Source organism: Aythya fuligula, chromosome 13 (genome assembly GCF_009819795.1).
Source record: "Aythya fuligula isolate bAytFul2 chromosome 13, bAytFul2.pri, whole genome shotgun sequence".
NCBI classification, from domain to species: domain Eukaryota; kingdom Metazoa; phylum Chordata; class Aves; order Anseriformes; family Anatidae; genus Aythya; species Aythya fuligula.
Window position 1 is genome coordinate 15,522,239 of NC_045571.1, and position 26,440 is coordinate 15,548,678.

The 26,440-nt window shown below is 33.6% G+C and overlaps 1 protein-coding gene across 3 annotated transcripts in view; it reads right to left on the reverse strand.

Moving 5' to 3' along the window:
* Positions 1-1,016: 1,016 nt before the first annotated feature.
* The window catches only part of DIAPH2 (diaphanous related formin 2), a 174,010-nt gene continuing 148,586 nt past the window's right edge, over positions 1,017-26,440 (reverse strand). For all 3 annotated transcript variants that reach the window (XM_032195988.1, XM_032195987.1, XM_032195986.1), the window contains one exon: positions 1,017-1,350. In XM_032195988.1, the coding sequence (XP_032051879.1) occupies positions 1,286-1,350 (65 nt within the window). In that variant the 3' untranslated portion in view covers positions 1,017-1,285. The remainder of the gene's footprint in view (positions 1,351-26,440) is intronic.

The following is a 26,440-nucleotide window of genomic DNA, read 5'->3' on the forward strand; positions in this document are numbered from 1 at the left end:
ACATACATATTTGACTGAACTCCCTCTCAAAATCCTCCATCCCATCCAAATTAGCAATGAGCCTTCAGTAAGGATGGTGAAGACTGATCTGAACACCAAAATTGACTGTACATTCAACTAGAATCTGGGGAGAAAAGGAAACTGTAGTTTCTCCTTGAGTGACAGAACAATACACAGTGTCAGCTACTAAACTGACTGCTCACCTGAGGTACTGCAGTGCAGGGGCCTGTATACAAAGTAGAATGGGAGTAGTTTTCTGAAAAATCAGTCTGCTGCAATTATTGTTCACTGCTATATAGTGCTCCAGGTGGAAAATTTGTTCTTAGCTGCTAAACCATCAGCACTAAAATCTACCAATAGAGATCCTGCTACATGTTTTACCTGAGGAAAAACTCAGAGGCAGTCCTGAATAGCTTTGTAATGTAGCCTATCTCTGAAAACCTACACAAAGGTATTTTTAGCATAATTAAAATAGGACAATCATATTTTCCCCCAAATATCTGTATAAAGAATATATAAGTGCATAATTAGAAAATTCCTCTGTAGATACAGTTAAAAACATTCTGCCCTTGATATCATTAATTTTGGTAAAATCCTTTTTTTTTTTTTTTAATTTTTATTTTTTAGCAGTGATAAGTAAATACACATCATTAAATCACCAAAAAGTGTAGATATGTGGTATTATCCTCCTCGCAGCCAAAATTGCTGGATCCACCAGGCTTTACATTTAGATATGATTTCCAGCAACCTGACCAGGTTTTTATGCATTGCTTTTTTTATGGTTACAAAAATGATTCTGATATTGTACATCAGCTCATCTCTGAATTTATTAACATACAATTTTATTGTTTTTTCCTTTCATGTCCAAATGAACTGCATATGGAATCCACAGCTGTATTCTTTCAACAAAATTGTATTTTCTTACCCATAAAAAACATATCCTAGAAATCCCCAACTTCATGTAAGTTGCCAGCTTGAAAAAAAAAAACAAAAACAAAAACCAACAACCAAACAGAAAAAAAAAAAAAAAAAAGAACGAACATAAGAAAGTGAGACCTTACTGTTTAACACTGTTTACAGATCTTGGTAGTTGGGGTAATAAGACACAGTATGTGGATTATTTAGCAATAGCTTTTAAAATACATAATATTTGTACATCTATCTCATGTAATCAATACCAGCATTATTTTATGATCACTGCCAATTTGTATGATAAACTCGTTTAAAGGTATATCCATTTAATTGTTAATAAAACAATTCACTAAATTCTTTGGCATCAGAAGAATCATACAGCTGCGATTGTTCCATTGTGGCGAGAACGAGACCTTTCCAAAGTTACTTGTCTGTTATCTGTAATATAAAGAGAAAAAAAACAAATCACCATAAGATTTGAAACATGGATAATGTGATGTCAAAAGGTTTCCAAACAGCCCTGAAAACCATTTCAAATGATATGTAAATAAGTAACTAGGAGACTGGATCAGAGAAGTTTCACACCGCAGCTGCCAGACTGAGTTCAAGAGTTCTGCAATCAGCAATAAATTACTTTCTTGATTAGAGAAGCTGGGTGATAAAAGCATTGAGAGAATCCTGAAACACTGTCCCCTTGGAAATAGCACACGATAACTAAAAGTCTGAGTAAAAATCTTATTTTATAAACAATTATGTACAGAAGCTCTGGAAAAATACATTTCAGTACTCATCAGATTGTACTTACCAAAGAAGTGATGGAAAGCCTACTCTAAGATGCTACAAGTACAAAAGTGCTATAACTATTCACTATAATTTGGTACAGAGTTAAAAATAGAACAGTTAAATCAACCACTTCCTAAGCATTTCCTGATTGTACAATGTGAACAACTTTTAGTAGGAAATATTACACAGTAATTATTGCAATGAATAATAAATGTCTTTCACATGAAAAGAAAACATTCATGAACTACCAATCACATCTAAATGCCTTATAAATAAAGTTTTAATGTAATGAGTACACACATACAAAGGCAAAAAATCAACCCCCACTTTATTTTCTGGATATTTTAACCTTTATTTTTTTAAGATATAGTCCTGCTGCACCAGTTTATTTTTTCTGTCACTGTTTACTTCTCTTATGTCCAACTTGCTGTTCTTTGCTTTGTTTATATCAGCAGAAGACTTTCATTGCTACAGCATCATGGCATCCCACTACTATACAGCTGGAACTCATAAGTACTACTGGAACATTTAAAAACAACAGTAACTGCTGAAGCAGAAAGTCTAATAAACTGCAGTCAAACAGGTTTTCTCAGCTTTTTGCAAATTAACTGATTTAGCTGTTTTTACTTCCACAATGCAACAGGCTAATAAAGGCATGTGCTACAATGGGAAAGCACTACATTTGGGCCAAAGCAGAGGAGTGAAAATTCATAAGCCGTGAGACTCTACCCCATCTGATGGACAGAAATGTATTCTTTGGAAAAGATATGGACTGCATCACCATGCAATCCTAAACCAACAAAGTTCTAAGCTAACAAAACCAGAAATGGTCTAAGCACATTAAATAAAATTCCAGAGTAGACAAAGATCTGTGATCTGTTTCTGGACAAGAACAGAGTATGCCTGTGAAGACCGCATGGGCTCTGCAAAATCAACCTTTCCTTTCCCTGATCAACACAAGTGTTTCCAATATTATAGGGAATTATAGCTCCTTTACCAAGATTATTGGTTCTTTTTATAGTTCTGCCTTGCCTTCATTTCCTAATGAATCTATTCATGCATAAAGTATTCAAATTACCCTAAATCAATCTGTTTTGCATGGGAGTAAGTCTCTACACTGGCTGCAGTGTCACTAGGCACTGGAAATTAAAGCATAGAAATGGTGTCTAAAACCCAAGAAGTGTTATCAACACAAATGTGCTGCTGTTCATCTATAACAGCTATGAGTAGAGTCCAGTGATACTTGCTCTCAGTGACTAATTTAACTGTTCTGGGAATAAATATCTATAACATAAAAAATATTTGTGGAAGCGCTATTTACATGAACACATCATTCACCATGTAATGTGAATCTTGTAATGTAAGAAAACAAACACAATAAGCTGAATGTATAAATATGTGTCACACAGTAAACAACAAAAAAATTACATTTAGACAATATATTATAATTTTTTTTTCAGTGATATCACCCTTCTGCCTTATACTCTGTATGGGTAACATATTAGAATTACAATCAATTAGAAATACAGGGGAGAGGAAAATATTTTTGCAAAAATGCACTCTGCAAAATGTGTTTTCCTTTCCTTAATGCTCCTTCATTACTTCTGTTATTAAAAGAGAAGTCTCAATAGCTGCAACAGATTTATTAACTCCATAGCTTGTTATCAGCATGAAACTCAGTTATATTAGGAGAAAAAGAAATTATATTTTACAGAACTGCAATATTAGGATTAAGTGACTTTTCCACTTCACTTTCTACTTATCCACTTTGCCAGGTAGTACCTTTGTGTTCTCCTAATTACAAACATTTTTTTTTAATGAACAATCAATGCTAGTAATAATATAAATTATGTGCAATCGAACTGACTAGTTATGAGACTGAGATATCTGGTAAGAGAAAAAGGCACATTCTACAAAACTATACCTTAAGGTACTCAATTAGAATTTGTATAAACCTGTAACAACCACAAAAAAATTATTTGTGTTAAAATTATAAATCTACTGTAAACAGCTATCTTGGACTTGGTACCTTAGTTGGCTAATTCACCAGGATTAAATTATTATTATTTTTTCAGTCACTGCATTAAAAGTGTTTTTGTGCTGTATTAACAGCAAGCAATTCAAACAGGAAACTAAATTTAAAACCTTCTTTCTCTACAGACCTTCCTACAGTACTCATCAGAAGACTATCTAAGTTACTCCTAGATGTGGCCAAGATTAGCACTCCTAGAATAACATTAAAAACAAAACTAAACCAACAACCAAATATGACTGGTGGAATTTTTTCTACTGTTTTTGTTGATGTTTTTGTGTTTTGCTTATTCATTTTAAACAAGAGATTGAAACATTAACCTAGATGCAGAATGTAAAGTGTCCTATATATCCATAGGGAAATGGCCTAAGAACACCAGGGCTTTGAGGCAAGAGTACTACCAGAACCATTTGTCTTCCTATAAGATAATGGTCACAGGACCCTCAAACCTGGACAACATGTATTTTAAAGAATGTCTTAGTTAATCACATTAACAAAAACAAAATAGTGGCAAAATTTTGAATCCAATAGAGAGGTAGTGTATGTCACTGGGTGTTCAGCAGGGAGCTGTTGTGCTGGAGCACATGCTGGAGGGCACAGTAAGGATAACGTATTTAAAAAGCTCACACGATTAATTTGCATATTCACAGTCACTACTTTTTTGTTTTTGTTTTTGTTTTGTTACCTACCCCAAGTTGAAAGAATGAACCTTCCCATAGCTGACAATAAAAAAAGATGTTTACTGCTCAGAGAAAGTAGGTGCCTGCATATATTGAGTTGAAAGAGACCATATAAAGGAGTTACTCAGCAATGAATAAATGAATACAGTATTTCAGATTTCATCTTTTTGCAAAAGATGCAGAAATGCATCCTGTAAGGGAATTTATAAGTCTTATGCTTTTGGGAATCAATGAAAGTGCCTGAATCAACTATGTATTTATTCATTCATGTAAAATTTTGTTCACTGGGAAATCCTGCTGAAACTCATCTTGTTTTCCTGAGCAACCCAAAGGAGTACACTCACAGGTCCTTGTATTTCAGCACACACTATGAACCATATAACATGGAAAACAATGAGAAGACCAAAAAAGATTTACATAAGTATGGAATGATTACAGTAAAAATGAGTAGGTAAACCACTTATTATGTCAAACAGATAAGCTGTCACAGCAGGTGTCTATTCTCGGGGGAAAAAAGACATGTGAAATGACAACAGTATTCCTGCTTTAAAAAAGGTGGAAGTCCAAATAACACTTCACAACTATCACTTTTTTCCGACTGAGATAACTAAGTATTTCCTATACACTGTCATTGATTAAAAATGGGACAAGTTACAGTCAATTTAAATCATGTTAGTCTGGATAGCTGCTAGTTTTCTTCTTCAGCCATCTACGCACAGGGAAAATTAAAGCCAAGTTACCATGTAATTTGATATAACAGCATATTATCTACTGCTTTGAAGAAACCTAATGACAAGAATTAATTTAATTATTTTTCTATATTGACTGTGTGCATCTTCATCATCTTAGCTACCAAAAGTGAAAGGTAAAGCTTTTTGGAAATTGTAATTGAGAGAACATAAGACAGAAACAGAATGGGTATCATGTACCATAACAGGGAAGCCCATCTCAGGCACTTTCTTAACAGCTACAGCTGAATAGTGCTCTCTATATTGTCTGACCTATATCTATGACATTATTAGTTGTAGTTTATATGACATATGAACTGAGATATAAATTAGTCAAGGAAATTAAGGACTTCAAAACTGTTGTGTCTAGCACAAAATCTTTTGAGAAACATTATCCTGAAAGAAAGTATCTCTAACTTCAATTCTGTTAAGATTCAGTTCATTTCTGTCAAATTTGATTTCAAATTGATCTTTCAACACTTGCAGCCTATATTTAAAAAAAAAAAAAAAAACAACACAACAAAACAAAGCAACGAGGTAAGATCAGCTATGGAAGACAAGTAACACCTCAGAAAGCACTCTGAAATAATACTCTCCAGATCTACATTGCAGACACATGAAACAAGAAAACACAAGATTTCTAACTGTGTTAGGGGAAACAGTTAATGTGTTTTGTTTTGATTCTTTAGTATTTTAAAGACTTATTTCAACCTCAACTGGCACCCTACGTATGCCTGGCAAAATCTGAACTAGACACTTTATAGCCATCTCAGACAGGTAATTTTACATGTATTTGGATTTTATATTTTTGTAACCAAAAATGAAAAAAAAAAAACAACAGGTTATACAATTTCCCTGCTCTCAGCTTTTATTCCTGAACAGAACCTCAAATTTTGATAATCAAACTTAAATGACAGCTAAAATGGTTATTTTAGCCGCAAAGAAAATTGAGATTTCAAGGAAAATCCTGGTACATTTTGTTTTATGTCCAACCCCAGACTCTGATGTGCATGCTGTGTGATACCTGAGCATATAAATAGAATATGGCGTCATGAAAAAGAAACTTACCCTCAGGCTAGAGAAACAGCTGCATTTGTCTTTCCTTTTCCTTTTTTTTTTTTTTTTTTTTTAAGCTCTGACCATAGTCGATACAGTCAACACAATAAAAATAACACCTTTGCAAACAAAATCTGTGATATATATATGAAATCTGTAAATAAAAAATCTGTGATACAAAAGCTCAGCAAGTTCTGCCCTGCAAATAAATACTTATCATATTTAGAACTGAAGAAAATCTAATAAACTTCAAAATTTATAGAATAAAAATAGATTTCTAAATCTTATATTTTTGTAAACTTTATCTGTTTAAAATATTTTTATTATTACTTAATCCAGGCTTTAAAGATTTTACAAAAAATCATAAATCCAGTAAGTTAACATTCCTTAAAACTTTAAATGATCTACTTAGTACTTGAATTTGACTTGGCTTTCTTTGTTAATAGTCCCACTTGGGATATGCATTGAAAGTTCTTCCACAAGAGTTGTGATGGAAAAGCCTTACTTTGAGACAATACATGCCTGCCTTAGGGGTTACAAGACAAATCAATCTATTTTTCTCCTTTCCTCCAAGGGTAATTGGCTTTTAAAATTACAGAGAAAAATAGGTCTTCACATCAGTACAAGGCAGGCCCATATACAGCCATTTTCCATTTCTTCTTCTGTTTGAGTTCTTAGCTGAGAACTAAAGGTGGATAAAAAAAAAAAAAAAAAAGAGGAATGACTGCATTGAGTTGAAATCATCTCCAATAATAACACTGTGACCTGCATCTGAGTCTGGAATTTACTGAAACCTACTATGAATAACTGTTATTTTTCTCATCAGTATTTTCCTTCTAATTTGTGATAAAATTTACTTCTAATAACGACTTGCTTCAAAACAGTGAAACTCACAATAGCCTTCAGGTTTTTCTGATTGCTATTAACTGAGCTTTGTAATATATTACTCATGAGAATTTGTTACTGGAGGTATGATATGTGAAAGTATTTTCCAAAGCTTAAGATGAGTAATCAGCTAAACTCATACACAAAAACAACAGCAAACTGTTGGAAAAAGTCAAAATAAAGTAGTCTTTTAAAAACTACTAAAATTCCCTTGAAACACAGTACTGAACCTGTACCACTAAACCTTTAATGTGAACTTGCTCACTGGGACTGTGTATACAGGTGTAAAGCAATTATTAGATTTGATATCTGAATGAACTCAGGCTCCCATTAGAGCTTGAATGCTTCAATAACCCTATTATTTTCCTTCCAATGCTCCCAGACCTGATCAACTTAATTATTCTGACTAGTGAAACATTTAGGACATGAATGTATGATTTGTTTTAAATCAAAAGAGACAATTGAAAATACTACATAAAATAACATACAAAAACCCCCATGGGATAAATGTGATGTGTCAAATCCTGGAAAAAGGTCAGATCCAAGTAGCAGTAACAAAAAAAAAAAAAAAAGGGGAAAGAGATACACTGCAATAAAACTACATTTATTCAGACATTTTTCATTGAACTTTTAATTTGTATCCTTTATTGCATTTAATGTACCATAAAAAGATAAAAAGGTATATCTTACTAATCGAAAGGGTAAGGGTATTTCAGAGAGTAAATAACTTAGGTCTGCTTTGCTAAGCTAATAGTCCCAAAGCCCAAAACACAGACTAACTACTCTTTCATGACTACACACAGACTTTCAGTAGTTGTTCAAAAGTAAAATATATTGTCTAACAAAAAGACACATTTTACATTGGAGATGACAAATTTGCTGATATAAAAGATGTGTTTCCCAATTTTAACTGTACCTGCTATTTTACTGTTAAGGAAAAGAGAGAGGGCAAAAATGTATACCCACATTTTGTACAGATTTGGTACAATGCTAATAAAACCATAATATTCATAAGCAATTTAATTTAAAATACCTTTCAAAAATGTGCTACTCCCAGCTCCCCTATTAACACTGCTGTTTATACAATTTGTATTTGCCTTGAAAGCAAGTTGTCTGTAAGGTTACAAATATGACAAAGAAATAAAGACTGTAATAGGTTCTGAACTTCAAGTATACGAACAGCCAAAAAGTTAAGCATCTTCTCATCTGAATGCATTTGTCCTTAAAAAGAATCAAACTGACATCAAAGTGGTCCCCTTGTCCCTTGCCTCCTTTCACTAATGATATGTAATGGCTGCTGAGCCTGCAATAAACGTGTTTATGTCCAGCTAGATTGCCATCATTTTACAATCTAATCTGATACTTTTAAGAAAGAGGAAAGTCATGAGAGACCAACACCAGCTTGTGCTGAAGGCATTTCTTGACATCAGCCTTCACTTTGCACTTCAAATATAAGTATTTGATTTGACAAAACATACAGAAAGTCATAAGAGAAGGCTCTTCACCTCTTCTCCAAAACTGCCTGGTAGAAGTCAATACCAATTCATTTACAAAGTTACAATCAAAAACCACCAGATGAAAGTAAGAGAGGAAGCTTTCCAGCTATTCCTTAAAATATTTTATTAAAGGGCAGCATAAGACGACATTTGCCTCTGTAGGATTGCTCCCACCTACGCTTCTCATTTTTATCACTTAGCAGTTTAAATATGGAATTTACATCTCCCATGTGCAGATGCTTTAATCTTTGACTAGAACATGAAAGTAATGAACTCAAAGCTCTCTGTTCTGTAAAGGAATTTCTTTCAGAACAGGAGTTGGATAACACTCCTGAAAAGCAAGTCTTTCCTGCTGTTTCACACAAAATGGCTACCATTTTCCCCCCCATACCCACACAATCAACAGCCCTTGTCAAAATCAAGGGATTTTTCTTGTAGCATGCAAAAGTCCATTGTATTTTTTTATGCATCAGGAACAAATTCTCTTTATAAAAACATAATTCTGCAGTATCTTGTAGTCTACATATAAAATGAAATACTTTAAATAATACAATAAAGGCCAACTATTCATAATATTTTTTTTTGATTAAATAAAATATCAACATTTTTTATTCATGGCTAGGTTAACATTTACAATTCAGCATTCTGCAATATTTAAATGGAATTGAATATGCTATGAGAAAACTTAAAACTACATCGCTCCTGTATGATTGGCTGGTATGGGCCGTAGCTGTCTGTGCACATCTGCAACTTCATCGTGTAACATTAAAGTAAAGGCCCCTGTTTGAGCCTGGCAAGATGATCTCACTACTACTTGTTACTTCGCTACACACCCCAATGGAGAATAACTAAATACTGCATGGGACTTTTACTATAAATTATTTTCAACAAAGACACGTGCAGATCATGTGAATTAAACTGTTTCTTATTAAAATAATTCATACTAAAAATAATTCAGACTATAAGAAAAATAAATGACAAACTCTGTAGTAAAATATAGTAACTTTGGGGAATTTAAAAGATCAAATTTTATTGGCTAAGCACAGACAACTCCTTTATGATTCAATGTAAGACCTCAAAGCTTACATGAGGTAGAATTTGACCCTTAATGTTCACGTGAAGAATAAAAGTATAGAAGTACTTAATGCTGTGTCAGGTTAACAAGTTTTTATTATGGAGCTCAAAATAGTTTCTACTGATATCAGTACCTGAGTAAATTTTGAGACTTCCTGTACTATCTCAGTAACAACTCTCTTGGAGTATTGGAATGCAATAATTAACCTAATAACCTAATAATAATCTGGGTGTATTTTCTAAACTGAAGCCCAAGTGCCCATTCAAAACACACACTTGCAGGGTCTGCCAATTTATCCCTTCCCCCATCAATAATAGCTCCTTCTGACATACTAGCAAGGACCTCAGAGGAAGAAGGGTGCAGGGTAGTGCAGCAAAAACAGATGTTTTTCAGAGGGTTCCTAACAACCAGAGACTATTTTAAGACAGCCTTAGTAGCCTATTGACAAAGAGTAAGTGGACAACAATGCTTAGGTGTACTATTATTGTCTGCATTTAGAAAGCAGATTTAAACACGCCAGGACTTTTTGAGACCCTATATTAAAATACTACTTCCACATGAGTCTGACTGAATTAATCTATGTTTTTGAAATATATGTATGTATGTAGTATATATGGACGCAACTGCTCTAGAAGCAAAATATCAATACAGACTTTAACTTTTTTTTCTGAGGTCAAGCTCTTCTACATTTCCCAGATGCAAAACAATATACCCTTCCTTACTAAACAATGAGCTGTGATAATGCTGATAGCCCGTATAATGAATTTATTTAGAAAATATCTGTATTAAAAGCAGACTAGATCTGGCTTGATAGACATCAAACACATCCTTATTAGTAACAAGACATGTAAATGCCTATCTCTTTAGGGATGAAGAACGAGATGCAATAAAAAGTTTCAAAATTTTTGTAAAAGCCAAAATGTAACAACAATACCCATCAGGGAGTCATAATTATCTTTTATGTGAATGAGGATACTTGACGGGAATTTAGATTGTAGTTTGCCAAGGGTTAAGAGAGAAGATTGATGACAAAGATAAGCATTGAAATACTATTTTGCATATTAAATTGTGCCACCTCGTGTTTCTTCAAAAAATTATCAGAAATGTTTGGTAGATGACTACCCAATTTGTCTTTACAGTTATACATTTGTGGATATTTCAATTGCTTCAGAATGTGAGCACCTGTACACCAATTTATCACTGAGAAAAATGAAGGCATTCACATTCCACCAACTCCATTTCTCACCAATATTACATTTTAAGCCTAAAATAGATGCCTAACATTCTTACACTTTTGCAAATAAAACATACAGAGTATTTAACTTGTAAAGGAGTAAAATCTATAATTTTTAAAACTACAATCTAATTTTACTGATGCTGTGAAAGAACACAATCTATCCACTCCCGAAAGAATATATGGAACAGATGAATGATAGAAAAAAAACTGATTTCTGTACAATATTGAAGACCGATAGGAGTATAAAACAGAAGGTGAAAAAGATATGGGACTACATTGCTAAAAGTCTAACCAGAGTTGCCTGCTGCAACATGAAGAGAGACGAGAAAATGCACAGAGGACAGTAGAAGTATTGGCCTTCACATATCCCCATAATGACAAGGTAAATAACATTGGGCTGTTACACAGAGACCAGACTTTTCAACACAATCAACAGCAATGAAGAAACACAAGCTTTAGGCTGATATAGAATAGAATAGTATTTAGATGATGCAGTTCAGTGTAACAGTAATTACGTGGCACTGTGACTTAAGATCCTTGCATGAGCAAAACCACACCAAAAATACACTAGTCTTGTTCAACTCCAAGAAAGGAAGGCTATGATGCAAAGACTGCTTAAATTTACCCTGTTTAGAAGTACAGACCAAAGACATACCAAGTAGGTTTACAACACACAGGAAAAGAGAAAGAAAAAAAAAAAAGGAAAAAATGTTTGATATACAGTGGGATACAGAAACTTGTTACGAACAAGCTGGCGTCTTTCCAAGGGCTCAAATCTTGTCTGAATTAATAAAATGGAAAGAAGCATGACATTGTGACTCCAATACTGGGTATTATGCATGTACACAAGACAATGCCAAAAATTTACAAGGACAAAAACATTGGTACAAAACAATTAAGCTATTTCCACTGTAGCAAACAATTAAGGGCAAGAGTATGAAAGTATTCCTCTCCTCCCCCCCCCTCCCCCCCCCCCCCCCCCCCCATAAGCAGCTAGTAGAATTATTACCTATACACCTAAGTGGTGTTGAAAATCTAAGTAAGTATCTTTTAAAAATTCAAGGTCAAACACAGTCAGTATTTAAGCAAACCATCACTTAACCTCAGATATTCTGGGTCTAAAGCTAGTAGTTTAAACAACTGCTAAGATGACTTCTTGCTTTCTGAAAATGGCTTAATCATCCAGTCTGGCCTTATACAATTGAAAAAGCCTCATTGACAACTGAGGTAACTAAATATTAATTCACATCATACAGAATTTAATTTGTAATACAAATATTGACCATAATACATGATATAATATATTATCTAATCCCTGATTCTTGTCTCTATTCCTCCTGCCTTTGAAAAAATCTACATTTTGTATAAAACCACGAATTGATTCAGATCATCCAGTCTCTGTATTTCTCCTTTATGAAATTCTGCATTCATTTGCTTAATATGCCTTGTCTTGCTTCTAAATGACCTATTAGATGACAATTTCAATGAACTACAGAAAGGTTGAGGGAGTCGAGCTCATTTACTCTTTTGAGCAGGAGGGCTAAGCAGGGATCTAACAACAACCTTTGCCTCAAAGGTGAGTCACAAAACCCCAGTCAAATTCTTCGTGGTCACATAGATGGTAAAACAATAGACAGTAGTTGAGAATTGCAGCTTAAATGTTAAGAAAAATAATCTGCATTAGGAATGTAGTATAACACTAAAACAGGGAAATCAAGAAGTTGTGCAGGTTTTCAGGACTTGGTTTGACAAGTCACAGCTGGCTCCGTCTAGTATGATGATAACCCTGCTTCAAGCAGAAGGCTGTATTATGTGATTTCCAAGAGTCCCTTCCAAACATGTCTCACAAATTAATCAATTCTGTATTTATTGGCAAGTACATATCAGGGATTCAGAAATGATAAGTGTTAACAGTAGGATTTTCTTTTTTTTTTTTCTTTCTTTCTTTTTTTTTTTTTTTTTGGTTTGTCATTAGTATTTACAACACACACTTAGCAGTTCTAAATGTCAGGGCTCTGGTTTCAGTGATATTTTTCCAGTGGGAAAGTTCTGATGCCTGGTGGCTTTTTTTTTTTTTTTTTTCTCCTTTGCCAATCAATCATTTCTAATTCATTCAAAGCTTAAGCCAGAATTCTTCAGTAAGACTTCTTCATAAGTAATTATAAAAAAAAAATAATTTAAAATCTATTATTTCACTTATTTCCTAAAACAGTTATGTGCCCACAGGCTAAAGCATATACTGAAAAAGTAAACAAACTTATAGATGGGGAATCTTCATGACATTCTGAGGACTAAGCAATAAGGTATGGTTGGACTACCTGATAAATTCCTGACTACAAAAAAATTGCCAGTAATGGTTCAGAATTTAATAGATGTAAAATGTAAAATAACATTCATAACTATCGCATCCACAGTTAGGTATGACTGAACATGTAACACTGGCATTTAGGAAACACTATCAATATGGTAAAGAAGCTGTATGTTTTGGCTTATGTACATTTCACAGTATTTTAAAATCCTGTATCCATTGTGTACACACTGGCCACTTCCTAGTCACAGAGCAGGTGCATTCCTCAGCAAGTTCCTTGCTCATTTTATCTGGGGTACCCAGCAGTGAATAAGCCAGGTCACTTCTGGTTTGTGCATATGCATTTCCTTCCAAAAGTGCCTGGAGGAACACCATGTATCAGGGTGCAGATGCAGTGCACACATGTGGACCAAGATTCTCAAATATGCCATTAAACATCTGTCCATGCCACAGATACAGTCAACGGGACTTCAAGTCAGTACTGTGATAATTAAAACAGCCTCTCGGTATTATGTAACAATAAATAAATTAATAAATAAATTAAAAAGCTCCTAAGACAGTTCCCCATAATCTTCCACTAAAAGCCCAGAGGGTATGTTGTGCAAGCACAGAATAGGCAAAAAGAAACGGAAAAATGAGATGTTATTTATCGTTTCTTAATTTGATCATGCCTAAATTTCTCGTGGAGAAAGCGAAAAATAAAACTACCTCCCCTATCTTGTTTCATAACTGAATGAGAATGTAAAGCCATGGTATGTGGTGGATAAGCATACTGCGCCAACATGGGCAGTATGGCATGTCAATGCACAAGAATATAAGGTGCTGTGACGATATGGGCATATATTCACATGCATAAAAATACAAAAAATGGACTACAAAAATCCCTTAAACCTTTGCAGCCTAATTTCTTTTCTCTGACAGGTTATTTTAATTATCATTGGCAAGTGAGAACATACCAAATTAATAAAAACAGCCATTTAAAAAAAAATAGATACTAGGTAGAAACACAGGCTGAAACACACAAGGTAGAAACACACAAGTTAAGTGTCAGATTTTGTAAGGTAGTATTAAACTATGACAGCCTTTGCTTTAACTCTAGCTTTCCTTTAAAATAAAGTTGACCAATTCATTCAGAAACCAATTCTTACCAAGTTTACTCTAATTTCTGATGATAGCATTATATGCAATCTGCGCATACGGCTACATATGCTCTTTACTATAGCTTTTTTGAAAAAGTGTTCTAAAGAATATTTAAGCAGTGATTCCCACCCCAAACCATGTACATCTTAACCCACCTGAAAGAGAGCGAAATAAAACACATGAAGTATGAAAATGCAAAGAAGGATTTATGAATTGAATTTCAATTTTATCTACTAGTCACCCTGAGATGCAACATGAAAAACCAATTTAACACTGAAATGGTATTCAAATATTTGACTCCAATCCCTTATTGCTTCTAAATTCACTCCAAAGTCAAGATTATTAATTCCTACTGACAGAAAATCAAGATTTAATGATCTCTTAGGAATTAGAGTAAATTCAGATGATAATTCAGACAAATTAAAATGATTTTACAAATATAAGGAAAACACCATACAGAATGCCCATTCGGGCATTTCTTTTGGGGCAGAAACTACCTTTTAGGAACATACAGAGCAAAAAAGTATATTTCAATGTGTGCAATAAACGTTTACAAGTAAAAAGGGAACCTTTATTACCTAGGAACATTTTTCCATACCATTCTCTGCTTAGATAAAAAAGAGGCACAGCATACCTTGAAAAGTGTCCATAGTAGGAAAGTGAATACAATAATTTGAACCCAATGACTTCATAGCAATAATAACACTTAGTTTAAGGATAGTAAGACTTTCAATATCAAGCTGTAAATTCACCAAGGCACATTCAGCCAAAACTGTTAAAATGATTTGCTTGGTACAACTTCATAAAGAAACTGACTTCAGCTTAGTAAAAATGATATGCTGTATGTGATTTTTAGGTAAATTTTTAGCTTACAGATCATGGCTAGAGGGAAGTAACAATAAAACTGAAAAATGTGTGAAAAATGGAAACACAAATTTATAGCCTGGACACTGATTCCTTGTGCCCCAGAGTTTTCTTTGCTAGCAGGAGCACTTTAAAACATATTACAAGCCGATGACAATTTATTTTTATGTGTCAGTGTTCATTTTTTATTTTGGATTTTGTTTGAATCTAATGACTATTATACCCCAAAGCAATTAAAATTGTGCATCTCTTTATGTGCAATGCCTTTCCTTTTAGCAAAGTTACTATACAGAGAAAAAAAATCAACTGGTGCAACATCCTGTCTAGCACCGAGTAGAAATTACACTAGAAAACTTAATAATCAGTAAGCTCTACAGGCAGTTCCAGTATATTCTGTCTATAATAAAAAACAAAACAAAACAGATAGATCCTTCTCTAAAATTCTTTAGTTGTAAAAACTTGAAACACGCTGTAGAAATCTCCAGTAATCTAACCTGGAGGAAAAAAAAAAAAAAAAAAAAAAAGCTAATGTGAAGTTTGTTTGTCTTACCCTTATCATTTTAGCAACACAAGTCAAATGGAAAAGAGGGGTGGGAGCATGCCCTACTCTGCTGTGCCTATGGAAGGGAGACCATAACAGTTGAGAATTCCACCCTGATTGCAGCAGTCTCAGCCAGTAATATGAGAAATAGTTAAGAAATATGAATTGCTTGAATGACAGCTACATCTCAAGTTTTTGCCTACCATAAAGTCTTAAGACCTATCAACGTAAAATACAAACATTTATAAAGCTCCAACTTTTTTTTTTTCCTAAACATTTGTGCATAGCAACTGACAAAACATTTTGGAGATGCCTATTACTGCAGAAACGAAGGAAGAGAACTACAGACAACAGCATTTCCATTCTCCTTATTGCAATTATTCTTCCTTTAGCGTATTTGCCCATTCATCATGTATTTCACCTAAGTGTAGTTTCATTTTTAACAATATGCTTCTGTCATTGGCAAAGGGCTTCCATATAATTCTATGACATCACACATTTAAATTGTACATGCAATCCATTTAATTTCTGATATTGATTTGTATGCATCACTCGTATTACATGGTTTCCAGAACATGGACAGAGTGTAAAGGTGAAAATTTCTTCCAGTTGATCTTCATTCTAACTTTCTATGACTTCTGAATCCCCTAATGGTACCATTCTTATCTATGAAATCTATTTCTTTACTATTTTAAACATACTAAACTTAAAAGCCAAAATGAGAAGTCCTGAATATCCTAAATAGTACAGGAGGCACTTGGAACTTGCAGGAAGTAATTAACTCTCTTATAAATCTTTTGTCTTAACTCATCCTTCTTCATCTTTCCACCCTGCTTTTCAATTTGAAGAAGTACTTTGAGATACCATCTGGCTATTAAAGACAGTGGAGAAAGGAAGCTTTAAAAGCAGCTATAGTGAAGATAAAAAAGCCAAAAACACACACACACACACAAAAACAACAACCACAGTAACCCAGTACCAGCTCCAAAAGAAAGAAACAAACAAACAAAAAAAACAGGCAAAATAATTTATTGTTCAAGACTGTTGTTCTTCATTTAGTGAAAGCAAAGTGAAAGCAAAAAAAGCAGCATGAAAGCTGTTTTTGAATTCCATTTACTATTTTTAATCTCTTTTGTGTAGGGTTAAGTATGAGTTTTCAGCATTAGAGACACTTAATCTAAACCTAAGAATTTCCTCTGAAACCATCCCTTCCAGTCCCTATCATGAAACATTCTGAACTGGTTTATGTCATTTTAGTGGGCATTGGAGCATTGGCTTCAAATGGAATTTGGGGAAGAAATATCTACAAATGCTTACATAACAAAAGGTAAGGCAATTACTTTATTTGAAGAGCTCTCCACTAGGATACCTGAACGATTGGAATTCATCATTCTTTGAGCTGCTGTCTAGTACATATCAGTTTGATGTAAAGCACTGATATAAGGTGTATCCATCTCCCTGAAGTTTCTGTACAGGGAAACTGATTACATACAGAAGTTTAAGTAGGTGCAGCATATAAATCTTTATGTGCTTTAACTTAAAATTGCTAGCAGTTCACATCAAGACTATTAGAAAATGAGTAAGAAATGAGTTTTGATATTTACTGTATGTTTTGGCAGCTGCTCAAAAGACCAATGTTTAATCTACTCATCTCATGGGGATACAGACAGGATAAGAACCTCTTTTTTTCTGCATACGGGATTAAGAGGATACGTACTGTCTGCCTTACCACAAAAACCACAGTCCTTCTCCTGAAGAGCTTTAAACTTTGCAGGCCGAGCACTTACACCCCTTACAGCTTTCCTCCCCCCAGCAATTTTAAACGCCAAAGTTGCAGTAAAAACTTACAGATGCTGGCATTTGTGGAACTGATATAGTTGCTGTCTTCCACATGGTAAATAGAAGTGAAAATGATAAATGATGCCAACAATTATGCTGTTAGAGTTTTGAACTAACTACACACACAGAATTTAATATAATGATTTAAGAGAAACTTTAGCCTCGACTAATCCAAAAAGTTGTAACATCTTCAATATTATAATTAAAACAGGGAAGTGGTGCAAGGTAAACATTTTAACTTCCTAAAACAAAACAAAAAGAATTCCAACTTTACTTCAAGGCAAAGGCTGAGATTTACATTTACAAATTATATTCCTGTACATGAGAACAACAACAAAAAAACCACAAAACTCCCTTTTCACCAAAAGCTTCTGTTCAATTGCAATATGGAAGATACGATATGATTTTTCATTCTGAAGACTGTCAATGAAATGTCAATGAAAACCCAGAATAATTATAGCTCACACCAAGTATTACCTACGATATGGCCTCAAACATACATTCACTACTATTTCATCTCTAAATTTAAATTGATATCCCAGTTGCTCTTCAGCTACTTATTGTACCCGTATCTGTGCTGGGTAGCTGTTCGGTATGGTTACACTTCTCATAGAATGACCAACATGACTGTTTACTGAACTCAGATAATCACATATCCACTAACAAACACACAACAACATCCTTAGATGTCAAGGACCAACAAAGCATGAATTTCACATTTCAAACATCATGAATATTTTATGAAAAGCATTAAATTATGGAATCATTTTTTTCTAGAAGGTCTGTAACTAAACTGTAGATTCCTATACTTAAAGCACTGTATGTGTGAATATTTAAGTAAACGTATATACATCAAAATACGGAGGTGGTGATGTACATACATACACACACTTTCTCCCCCGTTTTTTTTGTTCTACCAGACATTATTGGTTAAAAAAAAAACAACACAACAACAAACAAAAAACAAACTGGTATTACATATAAATCCCTATTAAATGGTGATGACGGGGCTTTTTTTCTCTTTCAGACTGCAGACATACACTTTGTTTCTAATAGCAAATAAAGGTAACAATTTAAAAACCAAGTTACTCTAATCTAGAGTTCTACTACAACAGCACTTTCTATTGGACAAAGCCCCCTCTTTTTTTTTTTTTTTTAGTTTAAGATAATTTTAGACACAAGTTATTGAAAATGTAATTTAGAATTCTTTACTTTGGGTGGTTAATTACAGCAGCAGAGTTGCAAAAATATGATGACATAATAAAAAGTAATAATTTTATCTCTGAAAAAAAAAGAAAATAAATTTTTTTATTTTAAATAAAACACAAATTAATACAAGTATTTTTATTACATTGAAAATATTAAATGTATGGCAACATGTAATCTAGTCCTAATGGTTCAGCACCGAACAACATATTCTAGGAATTTATAAAAACAAATGTAACTACCCAAACATATGGAACTTGTAACAAGCCACTCTTATATTGTGTTTTGAATAGAAAACCGTTATCCTTTCATGACTGTGCGATTAGTCTACAATTCTTAAACAAATTAATGTATTTCCTAACCACATCAACTAATGAATGCAACTGAGCCAAGGTTTTATCTTCATTCTATGTGAATTTTCCACCTCTTTCAATTCACAAGGAGAACAGAAGGTGCCTGTTTAACCAAAATATCTGATTTAGAAAGATAATGAAAATTCTTTTGCAGTGATTGGGTCCAATCTACCTCCATTTATTTTGCAGCAAAAGAATCCATGATTTTATTCCTCTTTCACAAAGGGCACAGAAGTCAAATGAAGCCTTTACCTATGTTCCTGAAAAACATAAGTGTGAAATAACCTAAAAAGTTCTCTGCCAGACACACAATTCTGTATCTTTTTTTTTCCCCGTATCTTCAGAAGATTGGAACGTTATCAGTAGATACACTGATTAATGCAATTAAAGCCTTGGGAACATTTTATGCCTGAAGATCCTAAGAATAATTTAAATGGTTTTACCATAGTTGAGTGGTAAAGAACTGTCATGTATAGACCATCTAAGAAATTTTCTATGCTAAAGTATACAGCTATTTTTAAATTCCTACCATTGCACCTGTAGTTAAGTATTCGATTTTGGTAATGTGCTTTACTCTGACGTAAAATAAGGAGTATCCTGATAATTTTAATTTTCTAGGGCACAGATAATTTTTAACTCAGAATATAATTTTCTCAAGGACATGTGCCCCTGCAGAAAGGCTGGAGTCTCTGTATATACGTTAAAGGGTTGTTTCATGATAGATTATACCTGACAGTCCTTAGTGAGACTATCACAAATATTGGTGAATAATGCACAGTACAAAGACTACAAACGTCAGTATAATATTTGAGGTATCACAACATGAAAGCACGCAATCTGAAACATTTGCAGAGATGCTGTCATGATACCATGCCTTGTGCACAGCACTGTTTTCAAGATAAGTTTATTAGAATGTCTTTAAATACTTAGTTTTATAAACCATAAATAGCACATCGCTGTCTATTTTCATTTGTACATCATCTACTGAAGAGATGGGAAAGTCAAAATGCCTGTGGGTTTTGCAATAATAAGTCACCTTGACTATTCCACCATGTTTCTGCTTGAAGCAGGATGCAGACACTGTAACAGTGAAAACACCAAGGGTGTCTCTCATCATACTCATATTGCTTGTTTGCCTCTTATCAAAAGCCTTAAACACTTACTGTATTTCATAACTAATATACATTTTATGTTCATAATCCATTTTTACTTTAAAACAATTCTGTAAAGAATCAGACCATCTCTGACTACAGTAGAAGTTGCATGAAAAAGTTCACTATGTATTTCAACTTATTGAATTTCAGGTTATACTTTTAAAATCAACATTGTCTTTAAAAACAACTTATTTCAGATACATAGAATATGCAAGTGTAAACACCAGATAGATTATGAAGACTAACATCTCATAGCAGTTATCGGGTAGCTTCTCCCAAACACGTTACTAGTTCTCAATTTAAAGTAGCAGAGCTGTAGTTGGCCAGGCTGGCTGAAGTGCACGGTTACATCTGCACCTCAGAAATATTTAAGCACATCTACAGTTTTATTGGAATAAACTGGATCACAATACAAAAAAAATCTTTGAAAAATATTAGTTCTAGAAAGAAACTAATACACACCAAAAGAAGTCATTTTCTAACCATCTGTACTAATATATTGTCATCAAGTTTGAGTTGTTTAATTCCAAGATACAGCATCATGGAAACTGACATTATATTACAGTCTTGTAGAAACTTCACAGAAAACTTTATCTGCTTTTTATTTTTCTTGCTGTTGTTCTTGTTTGTTTTCAATATTTACTGCCTATTAGTATTTAAGATGCATGTCAGTAAAAATTTGACACAAAATATTGCAGAATAGCAAACATTAAAGCATTTTAGACCACATCTGCTGATGGAAAATATTTAGTAAAAAAGAGGGCTTCCTGCTGAGAAAAGTCCATTCTATGGGCAAATACTGATTGTGAACTCTTGTACCCATTATATTGTCAATAAAGGAACTGAAGGTGAATTGAAGTTTAAAATGCTCTGCCATACTTAAAAAAAATATGAATAACACATTATTCAAGAAAGGTCAGTAATTAACTGAAAATTATGAAACGGAACAAAACTTAATCTTCCTGATGGTAAAAGCATTTTATGTAAAAGCATGCATTTCTCCTCATGCTGTAAAAACTGACATCTCATTACTTTTATATTCACCTTCTAAGGGGTTTAGTTAAAGACTTGTGCCAGCACAGAATTCTTATATATGTGTATATATATTTATGTGTCTATGTAGACATACACGCATTTACATGTTTACATTTACTGAAAACACATATATTTTCAGTCTCGATTTCTGTACAGCAAAAGTTACTTTAGAAACCTACATATTCCAATATATAACTTCAAGATGAAGTGAATGATAAAAAGACACTGTATTTTTCAAATGATAAAATGTTTTGACATTCACTGTGAAAGTGTTTTTCTCTTTCAAACAACTTACACCACAGGTTGTCTAAATATGTTCCTAAATATATTATTCTTGCTTATGGAGCATTTTACTCACAGATTTGTCTGCTATATCCAAATACTGTCTGAAGTACTCCTATGTATAACATTACATGAAGAATTTCTTCACAATTCCTTCTGAAAACTGCTAGAATCAGGGCAAGGGCATACTGATAAACATGACAAGGATCATCATCCTCACCCTCTAATATCCTTGATTTCAAGGTAAATATAAGAAAAGGCATTGAAAAATCCTAAAAAATGGAACTGAAGTATAATAGAGAAAATATGCCATTTGCTCCAGAATATTATATATATATATATATTTTTTTTTTGGATTGTCATAAAATTCAGAATAATCTGAACAGAATAAATGTTTACCACTATTTCTTTAAATAAATATATGTCAGTTAGAAACCACAACAGCTTTCATTACAGGGTGAACACAATTTTAATTGATAAACATATTTTGCATAGATATAGTGTTAAATATGGTTGGAAATGCACTTCTCATGGTTAATAAATTCTCATCCTTGGACCTTGATGTTTGAGTACACCTGAGATCAGAGGTGACTTGTAAAGTCACTATGTAAGTAGCTTATTGACACAAAACTGAGTCCTATAAAATGTTACAATTTGGAAACACCTTCTGTTCTTGGAAACACTGAGAGTGAAATTTTCAATATTCATCTGTTGCATTTAGGACAATACCCAAATCTACATGAAACAACCAATGTCCATTAGGATTCCTGATAACAAGGTTTGTAAAAAAAATTAAAAAATAAAAATTGGTTGATGATTTCAAACTATGGCCTGGTTCTTCATAGGCACACGTTTTCTGAAAATAAACAGGCCATGCCATTTTAGATATAACATGCAATTAGCATTACTCACTACCTAGAAAACTTTACTACTTCTTCATACTTCATCCATTCTTCTCTAAGACTGATTGTAAAGGATACATGTAGAATGTAACTAAATGACACACTTATAGGTCAAAGCAGTGCAGTTCTGTAGTTTGCAATCTAAACAGAGAATGCCTATGGATCTCACAAGAACCTTAATACAATACAAAGTCTTGAATATGTCTTCCTTTGTGATATTTATTGTTGACAGGTTATTATTAGGTTGGTTTTCTTCCCAAATTCACAGGTAATCATATAAATTATATGAATTATGAATTCAATTTTACATGAAGATGGACTCTGCTGTTATAATAGCTGTTTTGAAACAGCTCACAAATGAGAAACTCTAAGCATTGATGTATGTCAAAACTGGTAGCAAAACGAGTGAAAGTCAAATACACCTTCTAAATGATTTCTAAATTTTGCCCGTGTACATAAGCACCAACAGACCTATACTACTTTTGTGAAAGCAAGAGCATTCATGCAAATAAAAAAGCATACATGCAAATAAGTGTGGAGAAAACAAACCTATACTCTCCCTATCTTTTAAGAGACATAGCCAAATTTTCAGTGTAGTTGACATCATCTTTCTTGGTAAACACTTACAAAAGCCTATCAGATTGATGTGAAGGAAATCAAGGACATTATTTTCACTTACATTCCCTTTTAAAAATGCAGAACTTCTTTTAAAAGACGACATGAAGGACATCAAAATTGTATTATTGTTATTGCATTTTAGATAACATCTTGCAACTGACTACCTTGTATCCCAAAACATGTAGGTTGGTGTCTTCAATACTGGTAATATATTACAGTATCCAGACTCTGAAGAGATCGTTTGACTTGAGTTACTGACTGTAATATTTGCAATAATTGTGGATGTGTAACAATAACCTGTAAAATATTATTTCCAGTTAACTTACTACTGTACTTTAAGTTAATGAGTCCTCGTAAGACATTGAGAAGGGCATATGATTTTATCTATGAAGGAAGGAAATGGCATGGTTAGGGAGAATGATTCTGTCTGCATCTTGAGGATGTATAAAAAAAGTTTCTGCCTTAATTTATGCTGTTTCAAAGTCCTAAACTAGTTTCCAAAACTTTGTCCATCAAAGACATTCTTAATATTCAAAAAGACCTTGCTAATTAACTCCTAAAACTACCTCAAGTAGAACCTGCTTCTCCTGCTCCTTAGAAAAGTTTTAATTACACAGATTAAGCAGTAGGATTCCAGATGCCACCTTCCCATAGCTTTCTTCCTTTCTAAATAAGGTGCTTTTGTGCTGATCTCCCCTTTGCTTTGAGAAGAGCTTTGGACAGGTTGTTTTTATGATTAAGCAATTCCATGTGACTATTAAAAATGATGTGACAGCATGGAAATCACATTTAACCACTTACTGAAGACTTAACTCTTTTCTGAAATGTTATGACAGCTGGCCATCAGAGTAGGTTTTACTTAACACAGATATTACTTGAAAACCTAAATGATAGTTATAGAGAAGATCATGGCACTACACTCACAGGGGTGTATGATGGCAGGACAATAGGCACAACTTCCTTCACTGTGATCCCTTTACGTAAGAAAAAAAAACAACCCAACTCAGTTGAGAGAACAGTTAAATATAATAGGCTCCCCATACAAACAGTGGAAACTTTTTTTTTTGGTCATTAAAAATACTCAAGACATAGCTTGACAGGGAAATAGTCCCTAGTCTAAGGCCCTTCTTTCAGCAGATGAATGGGTCAGATGATCTTCCAGAGTAGACTTCTGTCTGATTCTATGAACACATGCATCAGATGACAAAATACTACCAACGCAGTTCTCTCCTCCCTTTCTGTATTAACATTTAGTGGAAGATAGTCAGAATAGTATTTCAGTGGATGACCAGAATTTTATCTGTGCAGTTCCAACCACCACTGCTGTACGAATAAAGTAAGCAACAGGGTTAGTGAGAGTAGCTCTGCAGAAATATACTTAGTTGTGAAAAGGTCTCTCGATTACTTTTTCCAGTGTGCAAGCCTTCCTTCAGATGACAGAGTTTGCATGAACATATGTATGCATAGAAACTATAAGTAATGCAACAGTTGCTACAGTCTTCTATTTACAGTCACTGCTCTCCAGCCAGGATGCTAAGCATGGGCCCCATTTCCTGGATTTTCTCTGATCCTAACCCATGTGCAGCTGATGGGCTTACTAGAGATGACTGATAGGTAGGTACATGCAAATAGAGAAGGATGGTAATACTGACCAATTCAAAATACTAAGAATTAAAATTATTAGAATTGCCTACAAACCACTGTCCCAGAAAGCATTATTACTACAACAGCCTACGTGGAATTTACAGCAGAAATCATGTATCTAAAAGCAGATGACAAACTATATTTTAATCAACATCTGCTTTTATCTTCTACAGCATGCTCAGCAGGAAGCACTTTCCTAGTTGCAGCTCTACTGAACTGGCAATGTTCTGTATGCTCAGGAAATAAAATTATTTGCCACAAATGTCTCAAAAAAAAAAAAAGTACGAAAGTACAAGTACAAAAAAGAACTCTCACATTTTGGAGTAACAGAAAATGGGTTCAGATCCGCATCAACTCACTGAGGTACAAATGATCCAGTTAGGTTAATTCAGGCAACTCTCCTCACCAGCTGAATATGCTTCATGTCATCACCTCCTAGCTGACTGTATGCCATTCTCTTAACTAAAACAGAGCTCTCCAATTCTCACCAGTCCTACCTCTCTTACCACATAATTTCCAGCTAACTGCACATCCCACCTGCCATGCAGCATCAGCATTAACCTCCACTAAGACTTGATATGGAAGTCTACTGTAAAGATAAACAGAAGAGCAATACTTTCAAATAAACAGAAATGATTCAACTTCTGGTTGCAGTCTATGTTGGTATTTATCTAAATTGGATATCTATCTTCATGAGAACATAGAAATTGGAAGTAGTTATTTGCTACCATTCTATTACATACGGTCTTTAAAAGTGAAGCTGAATACCATCTAAAACTTTCTATACAGAGCATTTTTTCCTATGTTAAATATTATTTTGCTTACTGCTAACAGACAATTCTTTCTCCAAAAAATACTCTATGACCGCTTCAAATAATTAAGTTACATTTTTCTTTACTCCTTGTATGGTTTGAAAACAGAGTGTGTACTTGTAGAATTACAAAAAATTAATGATAAAATCTACCAAAATTAAGTAACAATCAGGCAAATAGTTTCACACTACCTTTTGAAGCATGGTATATACAGAAAAGTATATACCTAAAGACTTTCAGATTTTAAGAAAAATAAATTATTTATAGGAATTAAACACACACTCCCAGTGAAGATTCATAATATTGAGTTATATGGATATTTAACAAAAAATAAATTTTATCCCTAGATAATCATAAGGTTAATGGTAGCTAATCTGTACTACACATTTACTTCATCAAGTCTCAAAGCAAATTTTAACAACTGCCAAAAACTAGACATCATGTGAAAAATATTATCATTCTTTCCACAAAAAATTAGGAATATTCTCTTTAAATTTCTTCAGCATGACGGGTAAAAAGGGAGATTCTAACTAATATATCAATTCTGAAGTGTTTTCCAAGTCTTCAGAAAGGACTACTGTATCTTTTGGGAAAAAATGGCATAGTATTCTAGTCACTAAGTAGTTGATTGCTTACCCTGCTTCCCTAGAAATCTTGAAATAGTGGACTACAATGGTTTTATTGCTGAAATATATAGTTATTTCAGACCATTAATTTTTGTCTAGGCTATCTATGAGAATGTGTCAATCCATATTGACCCATAACAACCCATAACAACCATATTGCAGTGGTTAAAAACAGAACTTGTGTGCAAAATACATTTGCGCAAATATGCTTCAAAACACATTTATACCTTGT